At 39.5% G+C, this 26,835-nt stretch overlaps 1 protein-coding gene across 1 annotated transcript; it reads left to right on the forward strand.

Moving 5' to 3' along the window:
* The first annotated feature begins 1,879 nt into the window (after positions 1–1,879).
* On the forward strand, positions 1,880–25,974 carry LOC128598181 (lanosterol 14-alpha demethylase). Its single transcript, XM_053608483.1, has 10 exons — positions 1,880–2,247; positions 4,628–4,726; positions 7,983–8,159; positions 9,283–9,409; positions 11,184–11,358; positions 14,023–14,142; positions 14,846–15,041; positions 20,456–20,551; positions 21,881–22,049; positions 25,718–25,974. The coding sequence occupies exons 1-10, from the start codon at positions 2,065–2,067 to the stop codon at positions 25,894–25,896; spliced, it is 1,521 nt and encodes a 506-aa protein (XP_053464458.1). The 5' UTR covers positions 1,880–2,064; the 3' UTR covers positions 25,897–25,974.
* The last annotated feature ends 861 nt before the right edge of the window (positions 25,975–26,835 follow it).

Below are 26,835 nucleotides of genomic sequence, written 5' to 3' on the forward strand. Positions count from 1 at the left end.
AAATCTGTGTAATGTGTACTATGATTATAATAACATTGCTGATGCTTGCTCTTACTGTGAGAGTGTAAGAATAACAAAAGAAAACAAGAGCGCAGAACAGCTCTTTGAGAAGGTATCCTTGCCATTCTCCAGAATTGCTGGCTTTTCTGTACATAACAGTGGAATTGTTGATCTCTCCTCCACTTCTCAGTTGATTAGCTTGGGTGACTGTCAGACTCACTGGCTTGGTAACGCCAGCCCTGAAAAAAGCAAACAACAGTATGTCGTAAAGACTTTTGAATTTGCCACTCTCCAAAGGCTCTTGGGGCCCACGGGAGGGCCAGGGACCATACTTTGATAATTGCTGTAATAGGTACTAAGATAAACTCAGAATAGATAGACAAGATATGATTCCAGTTCCAAAGTTTATCTTTTGATAGAGCAGCGGTTCTCAACCCTTTTGGGGGTCCAACCAGCCTTTCACAGGGGTTGCCTAAATACATCCTGCATATCAGATATTTACATTACAATTCATAACAGTAGCAAAATTACAGTTATGAAGTAGCAACGAAAATAATTTTATGCTTGGGGGTCACCACAGCATGAGGAACTGTATTAAAGGGTCCCAACATTAGGAAGGTTGAGAACCACTGTGAGTGAGGAAACCTTTGGAGATGATTACAGTATCATGGATTAATTAGTGATCCAAGAAGTGGCGGTGACGTCTTAATACCCAGACAGATTAATGACAAACTTGGAAGCAGGATTAGGTATGACGGTGTTGCAGCAATGCAGACAAGAGATAATGAGGGACCTACCTAAGGCAGTGGCACGGAGGAAAGTGAAATTTTTAAAGTGGCCGAACCGTAGGACTTGGCTGCGAAGCGTGCAGGATGAGGGTGCAGGGCACAGCGATGCCCTTTTTACACTGGCTTTACAGCAGGGGCAGGTTGGCAGAGGAGGGCGAGGAGATAATGGTGGTAGTTTGGGATTTTCTGAGATGAATGTTGAATTGCTCGGTGGAGGTGTCTAGCTGGCAATCAGATATTCCTGCTCATTCGCTGCTTAACACAGACCTGAAATAAACGAATCAGGTTAGGAGCTCAGTTAGTGAACTGGCAAGAGTTACATTTGGTGGTTCTTTTAGGGGAGCCGCTTATTTGAAGCGGGGGTGGGTTGAGGTGGGATAGGGGGTGGTTAACTCCCTTCGAAATCTTTCTGGACACCAAACTCCCAGAATAAGTGGTGTTCTTGGGGACTGCTGCTCCAAATAGCTCGGATGTCGTATAAAGTGTACATTTTTGGGGGGAGAACGGTTTCCGTCTACCCAGCACACCCGACGACCTTTTTAACCCTCACGGCTGCACACTGATGCCGGTGCCGCTGGCTTTAGTTAGGGCGGGACAGGGCGGCCTCCTCGTCCCACCCTTCGTGTGCAGTCCGCAAGGTTTTCCTGACCTTAATTTTTACCTCCTAAGAAGCGTTCAGGAATATGTCCCAGAGTCCCCAGGACCGGGCCCCAGGGCGGCGCAGGTGCAGGTAGTCAGAGAGCCAGGCGGGGGCCGCGCTGGTGCCACCGCCTCGCTGACGCCACATAGGCCGAGATCACCTCAGGAGCGCGCGGTGCAATCACAGAGCGCGGCGCCGCCAACCGGGACCCCTTCCGCCCGCCCCCAAGATCCCTCCGCCGGGTCCCTCCGCCCGGCCGCTCTAGTGCTGTGCCCTGGCGCCCTGCGATTCTCAGGGGGCGACCACCTCGTAAGCCATGTTCCCCTCCGGCTCGGTACCACTTGTGCCACCGGAGCAGCCAACCTCCTCGGGTCCGCTCTCTGGCGCAAGGAGATGTCGGAGTGCGCTGTTAGGGGGCGTGGCCAGCGGCCGTCCGGGCCGGCCCTGTGACGCGCGTGGTGGCGCGTGGGAGAGCCGGGGGTGGGGGCGGGAGACTGGGTTTAGTAGGAGACCTGCGGGCCGGGGCCGCCTTTGGACGCCCATCTGCCAGCTTCTCTCTCTTCGTGGATTTGGAGGAGCTGTGGCGACCTCGACCTCCAGTGTCTCCAGCGGAGTGAAGCGGCAGTAGCGGCCGAGATGGTGTTGCTGGGCTTACTGCAGGCGGGAGGGTCGGTGCTGGGACAAGCGATGGAGAAGGTGACAGGTGGCAACCTTCTGTCCATGCTGCTGCTCGCCTGCGTCTTCACCCTGTGCCTGGTCTACCTGCTCCGCCTCGCCGTCGGCCACTTAGTCCATCTAGTCCAGCTGCCAGCTGGGGCGGTGAGTGCATCCCCGGGAGCCCGGCTGCGGCTGCGGGAGGGCTGGCCTGTTCGGTGGCGGAGCTGTCTGGGCCCGGGGCGGGGGCGGCTGCAGCCGGGGCGCTGGTCGGCGGGGCGGTGATGCCAGCGCATTGGGACCTGGACTAGTGTGACCTTGCTGTTCTCGGTGCTGGCGGCCTTGCTGTCTGCTCTGTGTGTGTCCCCAACAGGGGTCATACTTGGCGTCGTTTGTGGTCATAGTAATGGCTGTGTTGGTGGCGGTGGCCGGACGGCGGCTATGGCTTTGGCTGCGACCCTGAGCCCTTGCTGGCCGCCGTCATGGCGTGGCAGCCCTCGATGGGGGACCTGATGACGATGTTATTGGCAGCCGCGGCCCGTGGCGGTCATTCTGGAGGCTGTAGCATTGCCCATAAAGGCGATTTATAAGGGGGATGCATTCCGCTTGGTGGAGTGGGAGCGACTGGAATGTGGTAAAGGGCTTCCTTTGGTGCTGTTAAAATACCAGTTTCTCTAAGCCCCTTTAATCATCACGGGTTTGACGCCTCCAAAATATATTGGATGAATGCAGCCTTATCAGTGAACCAAAAGTAGCTTTTGGAAACTCCCCTTTTACTGACAATGGAATGTGGACACTAGTGATCGAATAGTTTTTTTTTTTAGCAGTTTTTGGCCGGGGCTGGGTTTGAACCCACCACCTCCAGGCATATGGGGCCGGCGCCCTACCCCTTTGAGCCACAGGCACCTCCCAATCGGTCGAGTAGTTTTTAAAATAGTTTTTATTTGAACCATACCAGGTGTGAGGCCTGGTATTTTTTTTCTTCTTTTTTTTAATGATTTTAATGAGAAATTTATTTATTTATTTATTTATTTTTATTAAATCACAGCTGTGTACATTAATGTGATCATGGGGCACCATACACTAGCTTTATAGACCATTTGACATATTTTCGTCACACATAGCCTTCCTGACATTTTCTTAGTTATTGTGTTAAGACACTTATATTCTACATTTATACAGAGCCTCAAGCTGTCGCTCTGGGTAGAGTGCAGTGGCGTCACAACTCACAGTAACCTCCAACTCCTGGGCTCAAGCGATTCGCCTGCCTCCGCCTCCCAAGTAGCTGGTACTATGGCACCCGCCACAACGCCTGGCTATTTTTTGATTGCAACAGTCATTGTTTGGCGGTCCTCGGCTGGATTCAAACCAGCCTGCTCAGGTGTATGTGGCTGGCGCCTTAGCTTCTTCAGCCACAGGTGCTGAACTGCCTGGTATTTTTCATACACATAGGAGTTTTGAGGAAGTGGTATTTGTCTTTGAAAAGACAACGGTAATGCTTACCTGGCAGGGGAGATGCCATGATCAGGAAAAGATAAAAGGTAGCATTAGTGTTTAAAGATTGTTTTGAGGAGTACTGTGAGGTTGTGAAGGAGGAGCTCATTCTTTTTTATCATTGCAAGTCTTATTTCCAGGAGACTTAGTGCTATTATCTGAAGATCTCATTTTGTGGCATCTAAAGTACCTTTTATGATGAGTGCTAGAGAGTTCCTGCTAAAGCTGGTGTACTTTCTTTAAAAACCAGCAGGTTAGTCACTTGCAGTTAGAGGAGTATGAGATGTATTGTTTACTCATAAATGTCGCTGCTTAACTATTTTCCTTCTTTCAGTACCTCAAGTTGCTATTTGTCTTTTTCTATACCTTCTTTAGGCAAGATTCTGGGACTAAGTGGTGAAAACCATGCCGTGGGTCTTCCAGAGCCGTAGGTTCTTCATTCACCAACTCAACCTGTGATCAAAAATATTCAGGAAAAAGCCCAATAAAAAAACAATAAAAAAATGCAAATAAAAATACAGTAAAACAACTATTTTCATAGCATTTGCATTGTATTAGGTATTATAAGTAATCTAGACATGATTTAAAGTATGGGAGAATGTGCAAATACTGTGCCATTTCATATAAGAGACATGAGCATCCCCAGATTTAGGTATCTGTGGAGAGATCCTGAAACAAATCCCCCATGTGCACTAAAGAATGAATGTAGTTTGACCTTTTTATTTTTGCATCATTAGTGGTTAGAGAAGTTGCCTGGAGACACCAATAGGAGATATTCTGGATAGTGCCTATCATTTAAAATTGCAGTGCTTTTGTGTTTGTCTGTAGTCATTGATCTTACACTGTGTTTTGAGTGTCTGTTCTTTTTACAATAGTTATTCTTGTAAGATGTTTGCAGTGACTGTTCTAAAGTTACTTTTGACGCTTTATTTTTTGGTAACTTTTTTTTAGTGTTAGTGGCAAATTTTATTTTCTTGTTGGGTTGTGAAACTAAACTGGGTTTGGGTTTTTCTATTGAAATGAGAACTGAATTTATTTCTTTTTCTTGTAGAAAAGTCCACCGTACATTTTCTCTCCAATTCCATTCCTTGGGCATGCCATAGCATTTGGGAGAAGTCCAATTGAATTTCTAGAAAATGCATATGAGAAGGTAAGATTTCCAAATAATAAGAGGTGCAAAGAAGCTAGTTTAGATAAGTGCCTAGAGATACCTGCCCTTTTACCTTCTGCTATGTCCTAGGGTAGTCTTTGAGGCAGCCCTTGAGAAACCTATGGTCCTGGCAACTATGGTTTAAAAACCACTGTTCTCAGGGTGCTGCCTATGGCTCAATGGAGTAGGGCGCCAGCCCCATATGCCGGAGGTGGCGGGTTCAAACCCAGCCCCAGCCAAAAACTGCAAAAAACCCCCCAAAAATAAAAACCACTGTTCTAAATTTTGTATTCACTGATTATTGTTAAAATTGATGTTAATTGACCTTCATTTTTCTTAACCTTGCATCTCTGGCATTTTTGAACCTGCTCTAGACATCTTCAGTGAGTTCACTGTTCACTGTCTAGCTCCTCTACCTGTTAGCTATGTGATTTTGCTTCTGTAGTTAGAGAACTTAACTTCTCTGTGCTTTTGTTTCCCTCGTTTATAAAATGGTAATACTACTACCATAGTATTACCAATGATAATAGTGCCTACTAATAATAGTACCTACTTCATAGTCATCTGCTGTTAAGATTATAACACATACACACACACACACACACACAGATACACATAGGGTAGAGAAAGTGCCTTGGCTTATCTAGTGCCTTAAGAACTTGGTTACTGGTAGGGCACTGGCCCCATATACCAGAGGTGGTGGGTTTAAACCCAGCCCCAGCCAAAAACTGCAAAAAAAAAAAAAAATAGAATTTGGTTACTATTATTATTACTACCTCAGTTTTGTCATCTATAAAACGAATAAATCTAAAAAGGTTCTTGTGGAGCTTCAGTGAGGTATACTTCATAAAGTCCTAAGAACTGGCAAACAGTAGGTATTTTTTAATTATTACTGAGTGGGAAAAAAAGAATAGGATTATAGAAATATGAGTAGGTTTGTATGCTTGAAATTGAGAACATGAAGGACTTCCTACGAGATAGTTTTTAATTACTCTTTAAATAGGAGACAAAGTCATCTGCTTTGATGGAGAAGTAAAAAGATTTAGAAGTTTCCAGGTGAGGCAAGAGAATCGCCTAAGCCCAAGAGTTAGAGGTCGCTGTGAGCCGTCTGACGTCACGGCACTCTACCTGAGGGTAGTAAAGTGAGACTCTGTCTCTACAAAAAAAAAAAAAAGAAGTTTCCAAAAGTGAAGGTTTGAATTAGTCATTGTGAATAGAAAAGTAAACCCATCCCAGGAACACAACAGGATTGTTGAGCAGTATTAAAACTGTTCCAACATAGGCAATTATAAAAGAATAAAAGAACTAATATAGTGCAAGAAAGGAGAAAATAACTGTTACCTTTCAAGGTTGAAGTTTTTTTGTTTGAGAACACTGAAAAGATCCAAGAAGAAGGAATTGTAAGGTACACTATTTTGGCAAGAGTGTAACTGAAATGATGGATCCACCAATGTGGAAAAAGAAGGAAAGTAAAGAAAGGAGGCTGGGTGGTGCCTATGGCTCATAGGAGTAGGGTGCCAGCCTCATATGCCGAAGGTGATAAGTAAGATTTCCAAATAATAAATATGATATATATATATATATTTTTTTAGTGGAATATATGATATATTTTTAACCAATAATAAAATATGATATATTTTTAACCAAAGTGGGGGGCGGGGGATAAAGGCTGATAGATCAGAAGAAAGTAAATGGGACCATGGATTGGAAGATCTAATGAGGGAAGGAATGATTATAATTGAAGAAGTTGCACAAGCAAACCAAAGGAAGGTGTGGTCTCACAATAGGGTGTCTGTTGATATTATAGAGGTAGAACAACAGTGACAACAAGTCCAAAGTGAGTCTGAGAAGTAAATGGCTGAATTGGTATAGGAAAACTCATTACAGAGGTAAGGGGCAAAAATTTGAGAAGCCATCACGTTGTGTGGGTCACCCAAGTGTAATACTCAGTATAAACTGATAACCTTTGTTATCTTGTGTATTATATTTTGTTGTTGTAATTTTATAAGTCAAACATGACTTGAGTTTTACAATTTTAGTACAGGTTTTCCTGTCTTATGCATTCTTTTTTTGTACCCTTTGTATTTTTTTCAATATGTAGTTGATTTCCTTTTCAACTGGGCTTTTCTCTTTTTTTCTGAAAAATTCTCAAGTGTCACTCATTTAAAAACTTCCTTAATATGGCTATATATATGTATGAGGCATTGCCTCATGCTCAAATCTCATCTCAATTCTCATCCTTTCTCTCTCTTTTTGTCACCTTTAAAACCTTTGTGTACGTGGTTGGCTACTGAGCTAACTCCTCATCCTTCAAGCCTCAGCTCAGGTGTTCTTTTCTATCATAAGTCTCTATTTTCTAGGTTGTCTCATTACACAGTTGTGTTCCTTTGTGTTATACTGGCCACATTTGCAGTTTTACCTTTGTTAATGTGATTGATTAATTTGTATCTTTTCTAATGACTAACTTTGAACAATACTTTTGTTTATGATTATATCCATAAATCCTAATTTTCCATAATCAGAAAACTGTAAGGGGGTGCATTTAACACCATATTAGATTAATTAAAAAAAAATGAAATTATTCAATGTAGTTGAGATAGTGGTAAAACTGATAACCAAATAAACTGATAGTGTCTTCACGTTTATACTATAAAGCCAGTATTATAGATAAGGTCACAGTTTTTGGCTGGCTATTCCTGTAAATTTATTTTTTTATTTTTTATTTTTTTAATTCTTGGAGATTCATTGAGGGTACAGTAAGCCAGGTTACACTGATTGCATTTGTTAGGTAAAGTCCCTCTTGCAATCTTGTAAATTTATTTTTAACCAAAATAGGGGGGAAAGTCTATATTTTCAAAGATGGTCATCACAGAATTATCTATGGTGAGTTAAAAAAAACAACAAAAAACCAACTGATACAGTGCCCGTACATCCAATAATGAAAGGCCAGTTAAGTAAATTAACATTGTGATATCTATGTAAAGAATGGAAAATATTTTCAGTATAAACAGTGAAAAAAGCGGAATAAAAATTCGTATTTATACTACATTTGTAACTGAATAGATGTAATTATAAATTTGGACAAAGATGGGAGGGGGGAATATGGCAAGATGAAAAGAATTGCCTTAAAGTTATGTGTGTGTTTTTTTTTCAACGATGTATTATTTTGTGATTTGAAAAATTAGTGTCACAATGCTACTTCTTTTCTTTCTTTTTCTTTTTTGTAACATCACTATGGATGCTTTTCTCTCTTTAGTATGGACCTGTATTTAGTTTCACCATGGTGGGGAAGACGTTTACTTACCTTCTGGGGAGTGATGCTGCTGCACTGCTTTTTAATAGTAAAAATGAAGACCTGAATGCAGAAGATGTCTACAGTCGTCTGACAACACCTGTGTTTGGGAAGGGAGTTGCATATGATGTGCCTAATCCGGTAAGTAACACTGTTGTCCTGAATAAAGACAAATCTATACTTTAATAGTTATAGCTAATAGTGTTCTACATTTAAAATGTAAAAATAATTCATACTTTGGTTCGATAATCTGAAGAGCTACAATATGTTTAAAAGAAAAGCCAAGGGTAACTAATAAGGAACTTGTATGGACCATGTGATTTTTAAAGGGCTTCCTGTATGAAGAAATGCAATAAATGATAACTTAGCATATTGGGATTTAATTTGAGAGAGTAATAAGAAAATCCTATTATTTTGTCAAAAGGACTTCCTATTCGTCTTATTTTGTGAGAGTCCATTGCTTAGTTTTATCTTTTGCATCAGTGTGGAGGTTAGGTTCTGTCCTTTAATTTCTGAGTTCTTACTTTGCTGCTGATCCATTGTGGTGGTCAGTGTGCAGAACAGGTTGAAGTATTTCCTGTAGAGCTGGTCTTGTTGTGGCGAATTTCCTCAATGTTTGTATATCCGTAAATAATTTGATTTCTCCGTCAATTTTGAAGCTTAGCTTAGCAGGGTACAGAATTCTGGGCTGAAAATTGTTCTGTTTAAGTAGATTAAAGGTAGATGACCATTCTCTTCTTGCTTGGAAAGTTTCATTATCAAAAGGACTTCCTACCTACACACTTTGCCTAAAATTCTAGCATAAGAGCTATTTTGAGTTAGAGATTACTAACTTTAGAGGTTCTCTTTTAATGCAGCTACTTCAGTTTGTGTGTGTTTTACCCCCAAATTCAAATATTAAAGTGTTGTAAATTAATACAGAATATGAATCAAGGAATTTGCCTAAGTGCTTGGTGTGCGCTCTGGCTGTGAATGAAGCACAAATAACCCCAGAGTAGCAGTCAAAAGTTAACATTAAGTGTTGTTTCTTGGATATGGAGAGATGGGAGGAATGAGTCTTCTTAAGGCCAAAAGAAAGGGCCATGGAGGATCCCTTTGCTCATTCCACCCATCTTCTCACACAGCTTATTAGACTTAAACTATAAATGCTTCCATAGGGTTAAAACCATTAGTTATCTTACTGTTACATAGTTGTAATAACCCAAATAGATCTTATGATAAAACAAAAATGTATTTTAATGCAGTGTACTCTAATTTTTTGAAGGTTTTCTTGGAACAGAAGAAAATATTAAAAAGTGGCCTTAACATAGCCCACTTTAGGCAGCATGTTTCTGTAATTGAAAAAGAAACAAAGGAATACTTTCAAAGTTGGGGAGAAAGTGGGGAAAAAAGTAAGCCAAACATTTTACATTTGTCTTATTCCTACTTTTCTGAATAGAAATCTAAAGTATGTGTGTGTGTTGTATATTTAAAACAAGGTACACTGTGTGTTAAACTACCTTGTGTTTAATGGGAGGGGCGTGTTATCACTACTGTGCAGTTGTAACTGAGAATCTAGTCTTTATACTGGACTGGAGTCAGTATTGCCTTTAGAGGCAATTTCTGTGCCCCTAGGAAGCAGCATCTGCCCACAGGGCAGCTGGACCCAGGGGTTTGACAGGTCACCACATTCTGAGTCTAGTCTTTAGCTTCGATTAAAGGTCAGAAACTATTTTTAGTATACTTAAATTTGATGTTTTTCTAATCATACAAGTTAATGTGTAAATCAGAATGCCACTTTAATAAATGCATAGGAGACATAGGATTATAGCACCAAGATGACTAGACTATTTGCTGATTTTTTCTTTATTGGGAAATCTAATTGGAAAGCCAGATGATTGGAAGTTCATTTGGTGAATGTGGAATTAAAAAACAGGAATTAATTGGATAATTTTTATGCTGTGTCATCAATATGTGCTTGCCTGATCCATCTGTCTCTAGTTATAGTTTTCTTTGGTATATGACTAAGACTTTAGTTTTTAGTTCTGATCATCCTTTCTTTTTTTTTTTTTTTTTTTTACCAGGGGAATAAGCTAAACTTTAGTTTTTATACTGCTGGAAAGTGCCTCATTATTGTCCTAATAATGCATTATAAATAAACTTTTTGCTGCTTTTGTTATACTATGGCCTGAAAATCAGATAACCACTTTTTTTTTTTTTTTTTTTGTAGAGACAGAGTCTCACTGTACCGCCCTCGGGTAGAGTGCCGTGGCGTCACACGGCTCACAGCAACCTCTAACTCTCGGGCTTATGCGATTCTCTTGCCTCAGCCTCCCGAGTAGCTGGGACTACAGGCGCCCGCCACAAAGCCCGGCTATTTTTTTGTTGCAGTTTGGCCGGGGCTGGGTTTGAACCCCCTACCCTCAGCATATGGGGCCGGCGCCCTACTCACTGAGCCACAGGCGCCGCCCGATAACCACTTTTTTTTTTCTTTTAGACAGAGTCTTACTTTGTTGCCCTTGGTAGAGTGCTATGGCATCACAGCTCACAGCAACCTCCAGCTCTTGGGCTTAGGTGATTCTCTTGCCTTAGCCTCCCGAGTAGCTGGGACTACAGGCGCCTGCCACAATGCCCAGCTATTTTTTTGTTGCAGTTTGGCTGGGGCTGGGTTCAAACCCACCACCCTTGGTATATGGGGCCGGCGCCCTACTCACTGAGCCACGGGTGCTGCCAGATGTCCAACTATTTTTTTTGTTGCAGTTGTCATTGTTGTTCAGCTAGCCCAGGCCAGGTTCGAACCTGCCAGCAAACCAGCCAGCCTCGGTGTATGTGGCTGGCACCGTAACAACTGTGCTAAGGGTGCTGAGCCAGATAACTGCATTTTTATCCTAATTTTTATCTTTTCATAAGGATGAAGAGCTCATGAATGAGCTTTAGATGCCTTTGTGGCATCTATTTTGGCTGTCCATAGGAGCAGCATACTTCCTATTATTTATTTTATTGTCTTTTCCTTTGGTGTTGTGCATAGTTTTATTTTTTTAAAATGATATGAATAGGATCTTGTTTGTTTTAGAGCTGAGCTTTTACTCTCAATTTTCCTTCCCAATGCATTTATATTGTTAAGAAAACAGGATATTTCAAAAGACTTTTGGGACATAGTAATGAGAATGATCTTTCTCCCCCTAGATTTATTTGAAGCTCTTTCTGAGCTCATAATTTTAACAGCTAGCCATTGTTTACATGGAAAGGAAATCAGATGTCAACTCAATGAGAAGGTGGCACAGCTGTATGCAGATTTGGATGGAGGTTTTAGCCATGCAGCCTGGCTGTTACCAGGTTGGCTGCCTTTGCCTAGTTTCAGGTATGGATGAAGAAGACATTACACTTGGTTATTTACCTTTGTATAATTACTGTAGTGTTGTTATGCTTTGCTTTAACAAAGATAAAACTTAAACAGGTAAAAAACACAAATTAGAGGAGTTTCAGTATTCTTCTAGAAGAATTCAAGACAAGTTTTTCTTTATACGCTGAGCTCGTTTGAAGTCAGTTTCAGTTTATTAAGAAGGTAATTTGTTGGCCAAGCACGGTGTCTCACATCTGTAATCCTAGCACTCTGGGAGGCTGGAGTGGGAGGATCCCTTGAACTCAGGAGTTGAAGACCATCCTGAGCAAGAGTGAGACCCCATCTCTACTAAAAATAGAAAAACAAGCTTTAGTCCCAGCTACTCAGGAGGCTGAGGCAAGAGGATCACTTGATCCCAGGAGTTTGAGGTTGCTGGGAGCTAGACTGATGCCATGGCCCTGTAGCCTGGTTGACAAAGTGAGAGTCTGTCTCAATAAGAACAACAATAACAACAAAAAGTGGTTGTTTGTCTAGTCTCATTATTTTGAAGTATGCGTGTCTCACATGTTCCTTGTATTCAGGAAAATCTTTGATGGCTTTATAGTGTATTTTGTATTGTGAAATTTTTGTCTTTTGAATATTTGTGCCTTTACTTAATTTTCTGTTTATCTCCATGTCAACTGTCCTGTGTTTTCCCTAAGGGCAGGAACTGTCTCTGATGAAAAAAAAAAAAGCAGCTCTTAGGACTTGATGTATAGGCTTAGTATCTTGCGTATGAGGTTTTTTGTATCTTTGTTGATTCATTTCTGTTCAGGTGACAGATGGGGAAGAGTTAATTTGGCATTCTCTTTTCCTTTTATTTCTGTCCCCCTCTGTTTACAGAATAAAAGAGGGATGAGAGTAAAAGGCAGAGTCAGGAGAGGTTCTCTAAAGTTCTCTGGAACTCATTATATATATATATATATATATTTTTTTTTTAAGAGACAGAGTCTCATTTTGTTGCCCTTGGTAGAGTGCCATGGTGTCACACCTCACAGCAACCTCCAGCCCTTGGGCTGAGGCGATTCTGTTGCCTCAGCCTCCTGAGTAGCTCTGACTTACAGGTACCTGACACAATGCCCAGCTATTTTTTTTTTTTGAAGTTTTTGACCGGGGCTGGGTTTGAACCCGCCACCTCCGGTATATGGGGCTGGTGCCCTACTCCTTGAGCCACAGGTGCCACTCTGGAACTCATCACATCTTACAGATCCTTATGTACTTGTAAGGAGCTTTGCAGTTTCAAAATATTTTAATATATATTATATTACAACACCCAGCACAGCCCTTGACTTATAGTGGACCTCCATAAATGTATATTGAGCATATCTCCTGGATGAAGTCAGAATTCTTGAGTTTGTTATGATAGGCTCTTGATACTATAGCTCAGTCCTTTTCTGTTTTACTCATACCAACTGATTTAACCAGATTATTCCATTTACTTTTTTAAACAGGCCTTTTGTTTTCCTGGCTGTGCTGTGTTCATACTGCTAAGCTCCAACATCTTCTTCCCTTCTATGTGTATGATCTCAGTTGATCCTCAGTTATAGTCTTGTAAGTGAAGCAGGGTAAGAGTGTTTATTAGAAGGCTTGATGTGAGAGGGGGCTTAGAAGTCAGATCGTCTGGTTTTATGTTCCAGATCCACTGCTCACTGACTGTGATTTTTGTTTTTTGAGACAGAGTTTCATTTTGTTGCCCTTGGTAGAGTGCTGTGGCATCACAGTTTACAGCAACCTCAAACTCTTGGGCTCAAGCAATTCTCTTGCCTCAGCCTCCCAAGTAGCTGGGGGACTATAGGTACCAGTCACAATGCCCAGCTATTTTTAGAGACGAGGTCTTGCTCTTGCTTAGACTGGTCTGGAACTCGTGAGCTCAGGCAATCCACCTGCTTTGGCCTCCTAGAGTGCTAGGATTACAGGCATGAGCCACTGCGCCTGGCCTTGACTGTGTGATCTTATACAGGGAGATATAAATTGAGGATAGTAGTGTCTACTTTGTAGGAAGATAAAATGAATAACTCATGAAAAACACTTAACACATTAGCTACTACATAGTTAGCACCTATTTAAAGGTAAAATTTAAGGAGTTGAATCTACTAGTATTTTTGATCCCCTTCTAACTGTTGTACTAGAAAATAAAAAGAAGGACCAAATCCTATAGAAGAACCAAGAGTGACTAGCCTGTTTTAAGACTTGATTTCATGTTAATTTTAAAAAGTATTCAACTTTTTTTTTTGGTTGCAGTTTGGCCGGGGCCGGGTTTGAACCTGCCACCCTTGGTATATGGGGCCAGCGCCCTACTCACTGAGCCATAGGTGCCACCCTCGACTTTCTTTTGAATTGGAAAATGCTTCTAGAGGGTTTCTTGTTTTTCTTTGGGCCTTTAGTTTGAACACAATTTGTTAAGAATCTGGGAGCTACACATATTTAAACACAGTTCTTTCCCTGTAGGACCATGAAAATTTCTAACTATGTTAAGGTTTTCATAACTTCATATTTTTTCTTGGTTCTGAGTTTTTGTCAGTTATTTTAGAGTCATTTAAGTTTATTAAATACAGTTGCTTTAAGCTCGGTTCTGCTTTTCAAATGAATTTGATTCTACAAAGTATTGCTTTATTTTAAAAAGTCACTATTTTTGAATTATAGACGCCGGGACAGAGCTCATCGAGAGATCAAGAATATTTTCTATAAAGCAATCCAGAAACGCAGACAGTCTGAAGAAAAAGTTGATGACATTCTGCAAACTTTACTAGATTCTACATACAAGTAAGAGATGTTTAGATCACATATTAAGCTGAAGCAAGAAATTACACATTAAAATGTTAAATCATACTTCTACATAAAAAATATGATGCTGTCAAAATAAGTTGGTAACTATTATCTTTAGACTTTTTGAATTTTTTTTTTCTTTTGAGACAGAGTCTCATGTTGCCCTTGGTAGAGTGCCATGGCATCACAGCTCACAGCAACCTGAAACTCTTGGGCTTACGCAACTCTCTTGCCTCAGCCTCCCGTGTAGCTGATGCTACAGGTGCCCACCACAACGCCCAGCTATTTTTTTGTTGTAGTTGTCATTGTTGTTTAGCAGGCCCAGGCAGGGTTCAAACCCACCAGCCCCAGTGTATGTGGCCTGCGCCCTAACCACTGAGCTACGGGCATTAAGGCAGAAACTTTTTAAAATGTTGAGACACAAATTACTTGCATCTCAAGGCTTACTAGAATTCTAGTGATTGGGCATGGTAAAAGTTTGCTAATAAACTGTTACGAAGTGTTTTTGTAATTCTTGTTTTCCACTGGTCTGTCTCTTCCCTAAGGCGAGGTGGTGGGGAGAAAAAAACCCTCTGACTTGTGGTAGGCAAATGCAAGAGACTGTTATATCTGAAAAATGTATTCATTATGACACTTTATTTAAAGGTTGAGGTATGACTGTGTCCAAGTGTTACATTTGTGTGTGTGGTTTATTCCATAGGAATGGATGTCCTTTGTCAGATGATGAAGTCGCAGGGATGCTTATTGGACTGCTCTTGGCAGGGCAGCATACATCCTCAACTACTAGTGCCTGGATGGGCTTCTTTTTGGCCAGAGACAAAACACTTCAAGAAAAATGTTATTTAGAACAGCAAACAGTCTGTGGAGAGGATCTGCCTCCTTTAGCTTACGACCAGGTTTGTTGAATTTTTCTTTCATTGCTGCCTCATGACTCTGAATATCTGCAGTGACTTTTTAGAAGGGACAGTGTTAGGTTTTTTATATATCTTAAGCTGAATTGTCTCCCATAATCTTACCTAAAACATCTTAATGATACTGTGCTAGCCATTAAACTTGATCAGATATCTTTTGAGTTGATACCTTAGAGCAGGCGTCCTCAAACTTTTTAAACAGGGGGCCAGTTCACTGTCCCTCAGACCGCTGGAGGGCCGGACTATAGTTGTAAAAAAAAAAAAAAACTATGAACAAATGCCTATGCACACTGCACATATCTTATTTTGAAGTAAAAAACAAAACAGGAACAAATACAATTCACACCGCTTCATGTGGCCTGCGGGCCACAGTTTGAGGACGCCTGCCTTTGAGATCCTTAGGGTTGTGTCTTTGGTACTTACTTCCTCCATTTCAAAGTCTGGCTTCATTAGATAGAAAGGATATTATGTGTGGGTTGTGTGTCTTATGAAGTGTAGAAGCCTCTGAATTACATAGAATTCTATGTGTGGAGAATGGCCTGGGCATTAGCAGAGACTTAAAGTGATAGTAGTAATAATGGGGATTGGAAATTCATAAACACTACACCCAGCCTGTTGGGTGAAAAGGAAGAGAGAAGCTGGTTCTCTGTACAACCTGAGATTCCGGATTGGAAGTAAACCTTGGTCATGTTTTCTTTTTGTGTTCTTTGCTCCTTTATTGATATGATGTATAACATTGATTCCCAGATGTTGATTGTATTATTGGGATAAATCCTGCTTTGTTATGTTGCTGGAGTTTTGATTCCCAGATGTTGATTGTATTACTGGGATAAATCCTGCTTTGTTATGTTGCTGGAGTTTTGTTTTTTTTTTTTTTTTTTGAGGCAGGCTCTCAAGCTGTTGCCCTGGGTAGAGTGCTGTAACGTCACAGCTCACAACAACTTCAAACTCTTGGGCTTAAGTGATTCTCTTGCCTCAGCCTCCCTAGTAGCTGGGACTACAGGTGCCTGCCACAATGCCCGGCTGTTTTTTTTTTTTTTTGGCGGGGGCTGGGTTTGAACCCGCCACCTCCAGCATATGGAACCCGGCGCCCTACCCGCTGAGCCACAGGCGCCGCCCGGCTGTTTTTTTTTTGTTGCAGTTGTCATTGGTCTTTTAGCTGACCCGGGCTGGGTTTGAACCTCCCAGCCTTAGTGTATGTGGCCGGCACCCTACCAGCTGAGCTACGGGCACCGCAGTGTTGCTGGATTTTTTTATACGTTGCTGGTTCCAGTGTGCTAGTATTTTGTTGAAGACTTTTGCATTTATATTATAAGGGAGATTGATCTGTGGTTTTATTGTGATGTCCTTGATTGGTTTTGGTACCAGGGTTATATGGATCTTATTTGAAAGTGTTCTTTCTCTTCTAGTTTTTTGGAAGAGTTTATGAATGATTGGCATTAATCTTTTTTTACATGTCAGGTAGAATTTATCAGTGAAGCCATGTGTATCTGTGCTGTTCTTTGTGCCAAGTTCTTTGGTTACTGATACAGTGTGCTTGTTTTAGGTCTATTCAGATAGTAGTTAGTGTTTTTCTAGGAATTTATCCATTTTGTCTAGGTTACCTAATTTGTTGGCATACAGTTATTCATAGTATTCTCTTATTATCCTTTTTATTTCTGTTAGATCAGTAGTGATGTCCCCTCTTTCATTCCTGAGTATAATCTTTTATGTAACAGCTTGATATATAATTGACATACTTGAAAATCCTTCCCTTTAAGATACATACTTTTGTGGTTTTTAGTACGTTCAGAGTTGGGAAACCATCACCATTTAATTTTAGATCATTTACTTCACTTCCCAGAGATAGCTAATACCTGTTAGCAGTCAAGCTCCATTTCCCTGACCCTACCTCTGGTTTACAGTAATGTGCTTTTTGTTTCCTTGGGTTTGCCTATTATGGACATTTCTTATAAATGGAATCTGACAATATGTGGACTTTTGTGACTAGCTTTATTTACTGAGCATGTTATAAGGGTTTATGCATGTTATATCAGTACTTCGATCCTTTTTATTGCTAGTAATATTCCGTTATATGGATATAAGGCATTTTGTGTATCCATTCATCAGTTGGCAGACATTTGAGTTGTTTTTACTTTTTATCTATTACAAATAATGCTACTCTGAACTTTATGTACTGATTTTGTGTGGTATATGTTTTCAGTGTTGAGGTAGAATCGAGGAGTCGTATGACAATTTTGAGGAACTGCCGGAGTGTTTTCCAAACTGGTTGCACAACGTTCCAAATCCACTAACATGAAGGTTCTGGTTACTCCACATCCTCACCAAACTTGTTATCTGACTTTTTGATTATAACGGGTGCAAAGTGGTATTTCATTTTGGCTCTGCATTTCTGTGATGACCAATGATGTTGAGTGTCTTATGATGTGCTCTTTGACTTTGGTCTATCTTCTTTGGAAAAATATTTGCTCATATCTGTTCCCATTTTAAACATGGGTTATTTGTCTTTTTATTGTTTAGTTATAAGAGTTTATGTATTTTTTCTTGATGTGCTATTAGTATCTAAGAAACTATTGCCTAATCAAAGGGTATGAAGATTTACTGTGCTTTCTTCTTAGTGTTTTATGGTTTCATCTCTCACATTTAAGTCTTTGATCTATTTGAGTTTATTTTTATATATTGTGTGAGGTCTTCATTCTTTGGCATGTGGTTATCTGGTTGTCCAGCCTAGTTTATTGAAAAGGCATTTTTTGGGGTGGCGCCTGTGGCTCAAGGAGTAGGGCGCCGGTCCCATATGCCGGAGGTGGCGGGTTCAAACCCAGCCCCGGCCAAAAACCACAAAAAAAAGAAAAGGCATTTTTTTCTGCATTGAATTGTCTTGTCAAAAACCTATAGCCAGTTGTGGTGACATGTGCCAGTGGTCTACTTGGGAGGCTAAGGTTGGAGGATTGTTTGAGTCCAGGAGTTTGAGTCCAGCTTGGGTAACACAGCAAGAGAAAAAAGGCTCATATTTATCTTGGTAGATATGTTCTTAAGTATTTTGTTATTTTTTCTTTTTTTTTTTTTTGTAGAGACAGAGTCTCACTTTATGGCCCTCGGTAGAGTGCCGTGGCCTCACACAGCTCACAGCAACCTCCAACTCCCAGGCTTAAGCGATTCTCTTGCCTCAGCCTCCCGAGCAGCTGGGACTACAGGTGCCCGCCACAACACCCGGCTATTTTTCGGTTGCAGTCTGGCCGGGGCTGGGCTTGAACCCATCACCCTCGGTATATGGGGCTGGCGCCTTACCGACTGAGCCACAGGCGCCACCCAATATTTTGTTATTTTTGATGTTATTCTTTCTTTTGCCAGTTCAAATCTGCTATTGATCCCCTCTAGTGAGTTTTTTGTTTCATTTTTTATACTTTTTAATTCCAGAATTTCTATTTGGTTCTTTAAGAAAATAATTTATAAATATTCTCTATTTTACCAAATAGAGAATTGTTTTATACTTTAATTATTTAGGCATAGTTTTCTTTACTTCCTTGAACCTATTTATTTCTTTAATTAACTCTTTTGTACATAGATCATAAATACATTTATGCCAATTTCAGTGTGTTGATTATTTGTACAAATTGGAGTGCTTACATCATACTAATCAATATAGCTTTTACCTCATTTACCCAATTATAACATTAGGACATTTGTGTTCTACCCATGATAGATCCAACTTGTACTTGCAGTGTGCTCCATAGTTGTGGTCTCCTTACTATCCCCCACTATCCCTCCTACCCCCTCCCCATCCCTCCTTCATCCTAGGCTAAAGTTGTGTTTCATTTTTCATATGCAAGTGTGAGTGATTATAAATTGGTTTCACAGTAGTACTGAGTACATTGGATACTTTTTTCCCCATTCCTGAGATACTTTACTAAGAAGAATATTTTTCAGCTCCATCCATATAAATAAACATAAAAGAGGTAGAGTCTCCTTTTTTTTAACTGCTGCATAGTATTCCATGGTATACATATACCACAATTTATTAATCCATTCATGGGTCGATGGGCACTTGGGCTTCCTCCATGACTTGGCTATTATGAATTGAGCTGCAATGAACAATCTGGTGCAAATATCTTTATTGCCAAATGATTTTGGTCCTTTGGCTATACACCTAGTAGAGGAATTGCAGGATCAAATGGCAGGTCTACATTTAGATCCCTGAGTGTTCTCCAAACTGCCTTCCAAAAGGAGCGTACTAGCTTGCATTCCCACCAGCAGTGCAGAAGTGTTTCCTTTTCTCCATATCCACGCCAACATCTGTAGTTTTGGGATTTTGTGATGTGGGATACTCTTATTAGAGTTAGATGGTATCTCAGAGTAGTTTTGGTTTGCATTTCTCTAATGATTAAAGATGAGCATTTTTTCATGTGTCTGTAGGCCATGCGCCTGTCTTCTTCAGAGAAGCTCTGTTCTCTGTTCTCCGTTCATGTCTCTTGCCCACAATGAAATGGGATCACTTGTTTTTTGCTTAGTAATAAGTTTGAGTTCTCTGTGGATTCTGGTTATTAGACCTTTGTTGGTAGTATAACTTGCAAAAATCCTCTTCCATCTTCTGAGGGCTATTTGCTTTACTTAGAGTGTTCTTGTCAGTTTTGCACCTATTAATAATAGCTGATTTAAATTCTCTGTCTAGAAAGTCCAATGTCTGGGCTTCTTTATGGATAGTTTTTGTTTAATTGCTTTTTAATTATTATGTACTGGCCATACTTGCCTTTTTTTTTTCTTAAATAGTTTTTTGTTGAAAAATGTACATTTAAAATAATGTGGTAACTCTAGAAATCAGATTTCTTCCTCCGAGAGTTTGTTGTTGCTGCTGCTGCTATTTGTTTAGTGCCACTCCAGGATTAAGTACATAAATTCTGTGTTGTGTGGTGAGGTCACTGAAGTTTTTACTTTTTACTTTAGTGGCCATCTAATATTCGGATAGAGATTTATTGAAGTACAGTAAGTCTCCTAGGGAACTTTGCAAAATCTCTGTGGGCATTTAAATCTCCATTTTGTCCTTTTAACTTTTTGTTGTGTCTTGATAGCTCCAGAGTTTTGAAAAAGTTGACATTGAGATTTTTGCTAATGTTCTTATTTTTAGGAGGAGTGAATTTTTGCATGTCCTTACTATGCCATTCTTCAGAGCGATCACTTCTCTTTTTGTTATCTCGTCCTCCTTTGTTCCCCTGTTGACCGTGGATAGTGATAGAGCAGGATAATGTTAGCCGCTTAGAGCCGCTTAACCGGTAGAACCGGTCCTCTGCACTTCTACCTAGAACGCAAACTAGTTTATACTAAACCAGGAAGTTAAATTTTTTTTTATTCTTATTAAGTATGTTAAATATTTATAAAAATCAGGAAATGCTTTCTCTTTTTAGCTCAAGGATCTAAATTTACTTGATCGCTGTATAAAAGAAACATTAAGACTCAGACCGCCTATAATGACTATGATGAGAATGGTCAAGACTCCTCAGGTAAGTCTCTTGGCTAGATTTGCCCCTTTGTGCCCCCAGTTTTTGTTGATCAAAATTAGAAAGTAGAATAGCATCAAAGAGAGTTTTTTCAATTAAAAAAGTAGAATAATTTGTCAGGTGTGGTGGCTCACGCTTATAATCTAGCACTCTTGGAGGCCAAGGTGGGTGGATCACCTGAGCTCATTTGAGCTCAGTTTGAGATCAGCCTGAGCAAGAGGAAGACCCCCATCTCTACTGAAGTTAGAAAAAAAACCAAAACAAAACCTAACAGGGCATTATGGGTACCTGTAACAACCCAGCTACTTGGGAGGCTGAGGCAAGAGGATTGCTTGAGCCCAAGACTTTGAATTTGCTGTGAGCTATGTCAGGGGACTCTACCCAGGTGACAGTGTGAGACTCTGTCTCAAAAAATATAAAAAATAAAAAAGGAAAAATAGTGGAGGCTTGGCGCTTATAGCTCGGTGGTTAGGGTGCCAGCCACATACACCCAGGCTGGCGGGTTTGAGTCCAGTCAGGGCCTGCTAAACAAAAATGACAAATGCAACAACAACAAAAAAATAGCCAGGCCTTGTGGCAGTTGCCTGTAGTCCCAGCTACTTGGGAGGCTGAGGCAAGTGAATTAGTTGAGCCCAAGAGTTTGAGGTTGCTATGGCCCTATACCGAGGGCGACATAATGAGACTCTGTCTCAAAAATAAATAAATAAATAAATAAATAAATAAATAAATAAATAAATAAAAATAGTAGGATAATCACCACTTCTACATGAGTTTCAATTTTATATATTCGAAGTATGTGAATATTTTTACATATTTGCAGATAGTATACGTGCTAATCTCTAATGCTTGTCATGCTCTACATTTTTATTTAGCAATTGGGAATTTTAAAATATTAGTTTTTTTGTTTAATAATGTTTTGTTGTAAAAATTTTAGTCATATGACGTGCATCAATCAGATAGTGAAAAGTTCTCTGAAATTCCACTTCTAAGGATGAGGCATTATGAGTTTGATTTGTGTACTATACACTTGCAACCCAATGTGGGCTTACTTGGAAATCATCTTTTTTTGGTGGGGGGAATCATCTTGAGTTAAATAAATTATAGTTGGCCTATCATCTGGCAAGTTTTTAAATATACATACATATGGTCCTTGACTACGATGGTTTGACTTACAGTCTTTAAAATTTATGATGGGCTTATTGCGACATAACCTCATTGTAAATCAAGGAACATTGTGTATGTCATGTGTATCCATGCTTTGTTGCACAATGATCTGATTATGTGATAGCACATTTAAAAATTCTCTAATGAAATGTGTTGCTTTCATTTTAGACTGTGGCAGGATATACCATCCCTCCAGGACATCAGGTGTGTGTTTCTCCTACTGTCAATCAAAGACTTAAAGACTCATGGGTAGAACGTCTGGACTTTAATCCTGATCGCTACTTACGAGATAACCCAGCATCAGGAGAGAAGTTTGCCTATGTACCATTTGGAGCTGGTAAGATGATTACATGAATTGAAACACTCTTTCTGATAACTTATTTGCCTCTGTTAAAATAATCCATGTAATTTTATTTACAGATATCACTCCTTTTCTTCATAGGGACATTGATACAAACTTTTGTAGGGGTAGAAACTTTGCAGGTTGGAATAGAATCCTTCATTTGTACTAAATGGATTTGTTCTGTGAATCCTTATATAATGCTCTATAACCTTCTAACCGAGTTTTTTTATCAGGTCTAATTTTTGTAGTCTACCCTTGTTTGCCTTATAATAGTATCGAAAGGTTTGTGAGTTGTTTCAAAGAATGATTGGAGAGAGCACACCCACATTTGGAATTCTTTCAGGCTAACTATAACTGATTACCATCATTTTAGAAAGGAATAAAGACAGCCTTTTAAAATTAAAGCTTTTCTGGATTGTTAGTAAATGTTTTAGTTCTCTGTGAGTATCTTTATGACAAAATAGTCTTCAAATTTGGGCAGGTTATATATGTAGGTTTGGAAATTTCATTTCCCAAGTAGATTCTTATTTTATTTTATTTATTTTTTGAGACTGAGTCTTACTGTGTTGCCCTTGGTAGAGTGCTGTGGTGTCACAGTTCACAGCAACCTCCAACTCTTCCCAAGTAGATTCTAAAATAATTTAGCAGATCCTTGCTCCTCCATTAATTTCTCAGTTCATTCATTAGTACTCTGTATAGATTAAACTATATTCTGTGACTTTTTCTTTAGTCTTTCCAAAGAGATCATTAAGTGAGAGAACTGTTTTGTCCTTGGTCACACTTTTTCCACATACAAAGTATAAAGGCTTTTGGGAACTTCCAATCTTAACTTTTGTTTAATAAATTTAATACTGTGGTATAATTTAATATTGTGGTATATGACATATAAAATAATCATTGATTGTTAACATTTGGAAGGGCATCCTGTCGTCTAAATTCTGCCCCAAAGAATAATCTTTCTAAACTATAATTATCTGGCTTCTGCTTGAACTTTACAGGAAATGGGTGTGGATTACTCAGTTACCTTATGCGACAGCTCATTCCATTTTTGGACAGCTGTCATTTTTAGAACCTCATATTAAATCTCAAGTCTTTCTTTTTAAATACCTCATTTATGGATCTTAATTGTGGCCTCTTAAGTTATATTGTATGAAATACTTAGTTGCAAGTATAGTGTCTCTTTAATCTTTATTTTCTAGTCAGTGTGTTAGTTTCCTAGACTTCCATAACTAATTACCACAATCTTGTTGGCTTAAAACAACATACATTTATTTTCTCAGTTTTGGAGGCTCGAAGTCTAAAATCAGGTGTTGGCAGGACCATGCTCCTTCCTTACCCCTTCCTAGAATCCGATAGCTCTTAGCTATCCTTGGCTTGTAGAGGGGTCACTCCAATTATTGCCTCTGTCTGAAACAGGATTCCTTTCATGTGGGTATCTCTGTGTCTTCAGATGGCCTTCTTATAAGGACACTAGTCATTGGTGCTAGGGCCCACCCTAAGTCTGTGATTTCATCATAATTAATTACATAGTCAAAGATCCTGTTTCCAAATACGGTCACACATTCTGAGGTTCTGGATGTACTTGGAATTTTCAGGGGTGGGGGACGACATACAAACATCATGTCAAATTATCTTGGTAAATATGTTAAGTATCTCTGATTTCTTTAAGCATTTTTTAATTTGTAATCATGCTATTTAATTATGTTTGTGCATACAGCATGTAGTAATAAAACTACATTTTGTGAATCTTCACAATTTATTCGGCTGCTGATTCCATTGGGAGACTTCTGGTTTGTTGCTTTTTTTTTTTTTTAAGAGACAGAGTCTCACTTTGTCACCCTCAGTAGAGTGCCGTGGCGTCATAGCTCACAGCAACCTCCACCTCTTGGGCTTAGGTGATTCTCTTGCCTCAGGCGCCCGCCTGGTTTATTGCTATTAAAAATAATGCTTTTAGGCCTGTGCAGTGGCTCACGCCTGATATCCTAGCACTCTGGGAGGCTAAGGCAGCAGGTGGATTGGTTGAGTTCAGGAGTTTGAGATTAGCCTGAGCAAGAATGAGACCTGTGTGTATTAAACAGAAAAAAAAAATAGCCATAGTGGCACACGTTACTTAAGAGGCTGAGGCAATATTGCCCAAGAGTTTGAAGTTGCTGTGAGCTATGATGGCAGGGCACTCTGCCGAGGGTGACAGTCAGACTCTTACTTAAAAAAAATCCTTTTAATTGTTCTTATTGTAAGCCAAACTTCTCTTTAGCTGTTATATTTGTTTTATAAATCTCCTTCTTAAAAGGTAGCAACTAGAAATAAGTGCAGTTACGGGCCAAGCAAGTCTGTGCTCAGTATCAGTTTTTCTCTTTTGATGCAAAATTTTACATTGAAATGCCCAAATCTTCAGCTAATGTTCATTGAAACGAATAACCTTAGTTCAGTCTCATTGATCAATTTTTATTTATTTTTGAGTGTCTCATTTTGTTGCCCTCAGTACAGTGCTGTGGCGTCACAGCTCACAGAAACCTCTTGGGCTTAAACGATTCTCTTGCCTCAGCCTCCCAGGTAGCTGAGACTACAGGTGTCTACCATATGTGCCCGGCTATTTTTTTTAGAGCCAGAGGTCTTGCTCTGGCTCAGGCTTAGGCTGGTCTCAAACTCTTGAACTCAGGCAATCCACCACTTTGGCCTCCCAGAATGCTAGTAATTTATCAGTTTTTACAATGGTTATTGCGTTCTGGTCATGTTTTTGGGTGCTCTGCTCTGTTCCAATGATCTGTTTGTTGATTCTTAACTAGAGTCATACTGTCTTGGTTGCTGTATCTTTAGCCTTTAAGTCAGTTTAGAAGTCACTTTAAGTCCTTCACCTTGATTCTTTAAGATTGGTTTGGCTCTGTAGTCCCAGCTATTAGGGAGGCTGAGGCAAGAATCGCTTAAGCCCAGGAGTTGGAGGTTACTGTGAGCTGTGACGTCATAGCACTCTACCAAGAGTGACAAAGTGAGACTGTCTCTTAAAAAAAGAAAAGAAAGTAAAAAAATGATTGCTTTGGCTATCCAAAGTCCTTTGCATTTCCATGTTTTTAGAATCACCTTGTCAGTTTCTACATGTGCATGACCTTCTAAATTTTGATCTCATATACATGTACCTATTGTTATTTTGGGTTCAATAAATCCCTTTTCTTCCATAATCATTTGTAATGGCATTAGAAGTTTTGATTGGAAGGTTCTTATATTGACTTTTAACCAGGGCTCTTGTGATAGAAACTAAAAATATTCTTTTTTTTTTTTTGCAGTTTTTGGCCGGGGCTGGGTTTGAACCCGCCACCTCCGGCATATGGGGCCAGCGCCCTGCTCCTTTGAGCCACAGGCACCACCCTAAAAATATTCTATTACATTCTCAAACTAGATTTCCATCTTAAGATCCAAATTCTCTGTATATTTAACCCACAGATATTAAAATTCAGAAAATAATTGGAAAGTTCATTATATGATCAGTCAATATATTTTTAAATAATTTACATCGTTTTATGTGAAAAGATATGTCATCTTTTTAATAATTATCTATGTATCTACTGTTCATCTAAAATGTAGACAAATGTTATCACTCCAGGCTTAAAATGAGAAAGATTTTGAACTGATTTTTATGAAACCTTTTTTTTTGTTTTTTATTACAGGGCGTCATCGTTGTATTGGGGAAAATTTTGCTTATGTTCAGATCAAGACAATTTGGTCCACCCTCCTTCGTTTATATGAATTTGATCTCATTGATGGATATTTTCCCACTGTGAATTATACAACTATGATTCACACCCCTGAAAACCCAGTTATCCGTTACAAACGAAGATCACAGTGAGAAAGGCTGCCAGGAACTAATAATGTGATACATCACTGTCAGCTGCCAAAGCACTTGAAGAGAATGGAGTTTATGAAATAACTATGACATAGCAGACTGTTTTTTTTGAGTGTGTGATTCTAAAAGCCAGTTCAACTTACTGGTTTTAATATTTGATTAACTGAATGTTAATCTGTCGTCCAATGGCATTTGAAACATTTCTAATAGTTTTGATACTTACCACCTACATGTGCTTTAAGGAAATTTAGTAAAAAAAATTGTTTATGGGGTCTAGATATTTGGTAGATCCTAAATAATAGTTTCCCAGGTAGTTATTTTAAGAGCATAGGCAGCTCTTGGCACATAAGTTCAGAGTATTCAAATCTATACTAGTTCTGCAAGGTATTAATAATTAATTTTAAAAAGCACAGTGAGATAAAGCCAGAGGTTATTCATTTATCTGGGCAATTTTGTGTGTCATGATGGGAGGGTAAGGAATAAACTCACATCTAAAGCCTTGAATAAAAGAGAATATTAATTGTTTTGGTATGATGATAGCAGTGCAGTTGTGTTTTGAAAAATATGTGTATCCTTTGAGATTTTAACTGAAAACACTGCTTATATGAAATTGAGAGAAATCTAGGACCATACTTGATAATATCTCCTGAAAATAATGTAATTATCAATGCTAACAACTGTTCGTGCATCTAGATTTAATTACTTAATATTACATATTTATAAATATGTATTTGGTTCTACAAGGTCACATTCAAAAAAATTTCCTTAGGGGATAATTTATTTTTTCTGTTTGGGTCAAGTTTATTTCCTGCTTCATTTCCAGAATCCAATTAAGGATGTTTCTGTTATTCTGTTGATTAAAATAATTAAACTTAAAAAAAATACAAAATGTGACATCAGGGAACTCTGGCTTTAAGATAAGGTAATATAAAGCCAGGGTCC

Source organism: Nycticebus coucang, chromosome 11 (genome assembly GCF_027406575.1).
Source record: "Nycticebus coucang isolate mNycCou1 chromosome 11, mNycCou1.pri, whole genome shotgun sequence".
NCBI lineage: Eukaryota > Metazoa > Chordata > Mammalia > Primates > Lorisidae > Nycticebus > Nycticebus coucang.